Source organism: Austrofundulus limnaeus, unplaced genomic scaffold, assembly GCF_001266775.1.
Source record: "Austrofundulus limnaeus strain Quisiro unplaced genomic scaffold, Austrofundulus_limnaeus-1.0 Scaffold1379, whole genome shotgun sequence".
NCBI lineage: Eukaryota > Metazoa > Chordata > Actinopteri > Cyprinodontiformes > Rivulidae > Austrofundulus > Austrofundulus limnaeus.
In genome coordinates this window covers 19690-21686 of record NW_013953781.1, presented here as the reverse complement: position 1 = coordinate 21686, position 1997 = coordinate 19690, and the positions used below count along the sequence as shown (strand labels likewise).

Below are 1997 nucleotides of genomic sequence, written 5' to 3'. Positions count from 1 at the left end.
GAGTCAAATTTTCAGACTAACAAGACAAATAATCTTACACATTCTGAAAACAAGATGATTATTCTTACACAATCAGTTCTTGTTTAGTAAATCAGTCTGAAAAAAGACTTTTTGGCTGATATAAGGTTTTAAAACTTGGTTAGTGGACAGTTTTTACAGTGTACCAACACACATCCTGAGCACCAACAGATCTTTGTTTCAGTGGTGCAGCTAACAGCTAACAGCTAACAGCTAACAGCTAACAGCTAACAGACAGAACTTATTCTAAATAAAAAGTCTCATAAAACACAGACAGATTTTACACCTCTTAATAAAAGAAAGACTTAAAGTCAACAAACGTGACAGACTCTGAGGTAAAGTGTGACACCTGGTAGTAGCTGAGAGTGATCCACATCATGCTGTCTGCATTATGTAATGAAGCTGCTGGATTAAAGCCATGCTGACAGAATAACACAGCTCTCTGCTCGTCTCTCCTGATGATTTAGAGTTTCTCCTCWCATCACTGTCTGCTCGTCACCTTTGGCCTCATCGTTCGATAAGGACAGAGTGACACACAGCAGCCTAACAGCCTGTCGTTTATTCTGCTCAGATAGAGCTGTTTGTTGTCAACGTGCWGATAAAGTGTGAAGTTGGTGTCAAAAAGAAATATGACACAGCTCYGACAATCAGAGAGGGAAAATGAAGCTCTGTGTTGTTTTATCTGCTCTCTGCTCCGTGCAGATTGTGTTTCTTATCACAGCTCTGAGGGAGGAGTGAACAAACACCAGGAAACAATCCCATTATAAATARTGATGTATGAATCCCTGCCTCAGTGATGCATTAAAAACAAAACTTTAAAAGAAACTATCAGTGTGAACAGAGTCTGAAGCTCAGGACACTTAGCAGGACTGAATCCTTCACTTAAAGAGAAGCTGCCTGATAAGCTCCTCCCACTGCAGCACCTGACGAGAAGAAACCTTTATTTTCAGTCGGAGGAAAACATTGATTCACAGATTTGTTGTTTTTTTTACCACGTGAGACAGAAGTGTATGAGGTGCTGTTTGTAAAGTTACAGTCAAAAATTACCACCAATATTTTTGTTTTATTTAACCTTTTATAAGAAAAAAGAACAGATTTATTTTTCAAAGTCAGTTTTTCACCATATGATTCATACATTTATAAATGTATGAATCATATGGTGAAAACTGACTTTGAAAAATAAATCTGTTCTTTTTTTCTTATAAAAGGCTAAATAAAACAAAAATATTGGTGGTAATTTTGACTGTAACTTTACAAACGGCAGCCCATAGAAGTGCAGATGTTTACCCACAATGCACTGCAGCAAACATCGAATCATCCTAAACTKCTCCTCCAGCTGTCGGCACAGAGGTGGAGGTTCATGGTTTGGCTTTGAATAAATATGATGATGAAATGAGTCATTTTGTTTCTTCAGGTTAGATGAAATCACCTGATGAACAGCAGATATGTTTTTATTTGTTTTGATGTTTAAAACTGCAGGAATGAAAGAAGAAACTAAAGAAGTTTTAATGTTACAGAACACACAGGCTGTTTCTTCTCTCTGAAAAGTGTTGAATCAGATTTGATCAGCCCCTTCCTGCTGTGGGATGATGAAATGTTTGTTTGTTTGTTTGTCCTCAGCGTTGTGTACTGAAGAGTGTGTCCACGGTCGCTGTGTGTCTCCTGAAACCTGCCAGTGTGAGCCCGGCTGGGGGGGGCTGGACTGCTCCAGTGGTGAGTTCTCATGAAACCACGTTAAAAACAGCTTCACACACAGAAACCAGGAGAAACACCAACCTGGACTCATGATTTTCTAACAAAAATACATTTAATTAGGTTTTAAAGCAAAGCAAACCAAACATTTTCACAGTTTATCCTCTGAAACGTTGTCACTGCTCACATGTTGCATCTTTAAAACAACAAACACTGAAGCTGCTCCTGCTTCCTGCAGCTGTGGAAAACTTTGTTTTTGTGACTCAGAATACTGATATTAACAGATT

The 1997-nt window shown here is 38.5% G+C and overlaps 1 protein-coding gene across 1 annotated transcript in view; it reads left to right on the top strand.

The window, feature by feature from the left end:
* The window catches only part of LOC106535184 (multiple epidermal growth factor-like domains protein 11), a gene marked incomplete at its 3' end in the record, with an annotated part of 33465 nt that overhangs the window by 30578 nt on the left and 890 nt on the right, over window positions 1-1997 (top strand). The window contains 1 exon segment of the mRNA XM_014032126.1: window positions 1639-1731. Coding sequence (XP_013887580.1) covers window positions 1639-1731 — 93 coding nt within the window.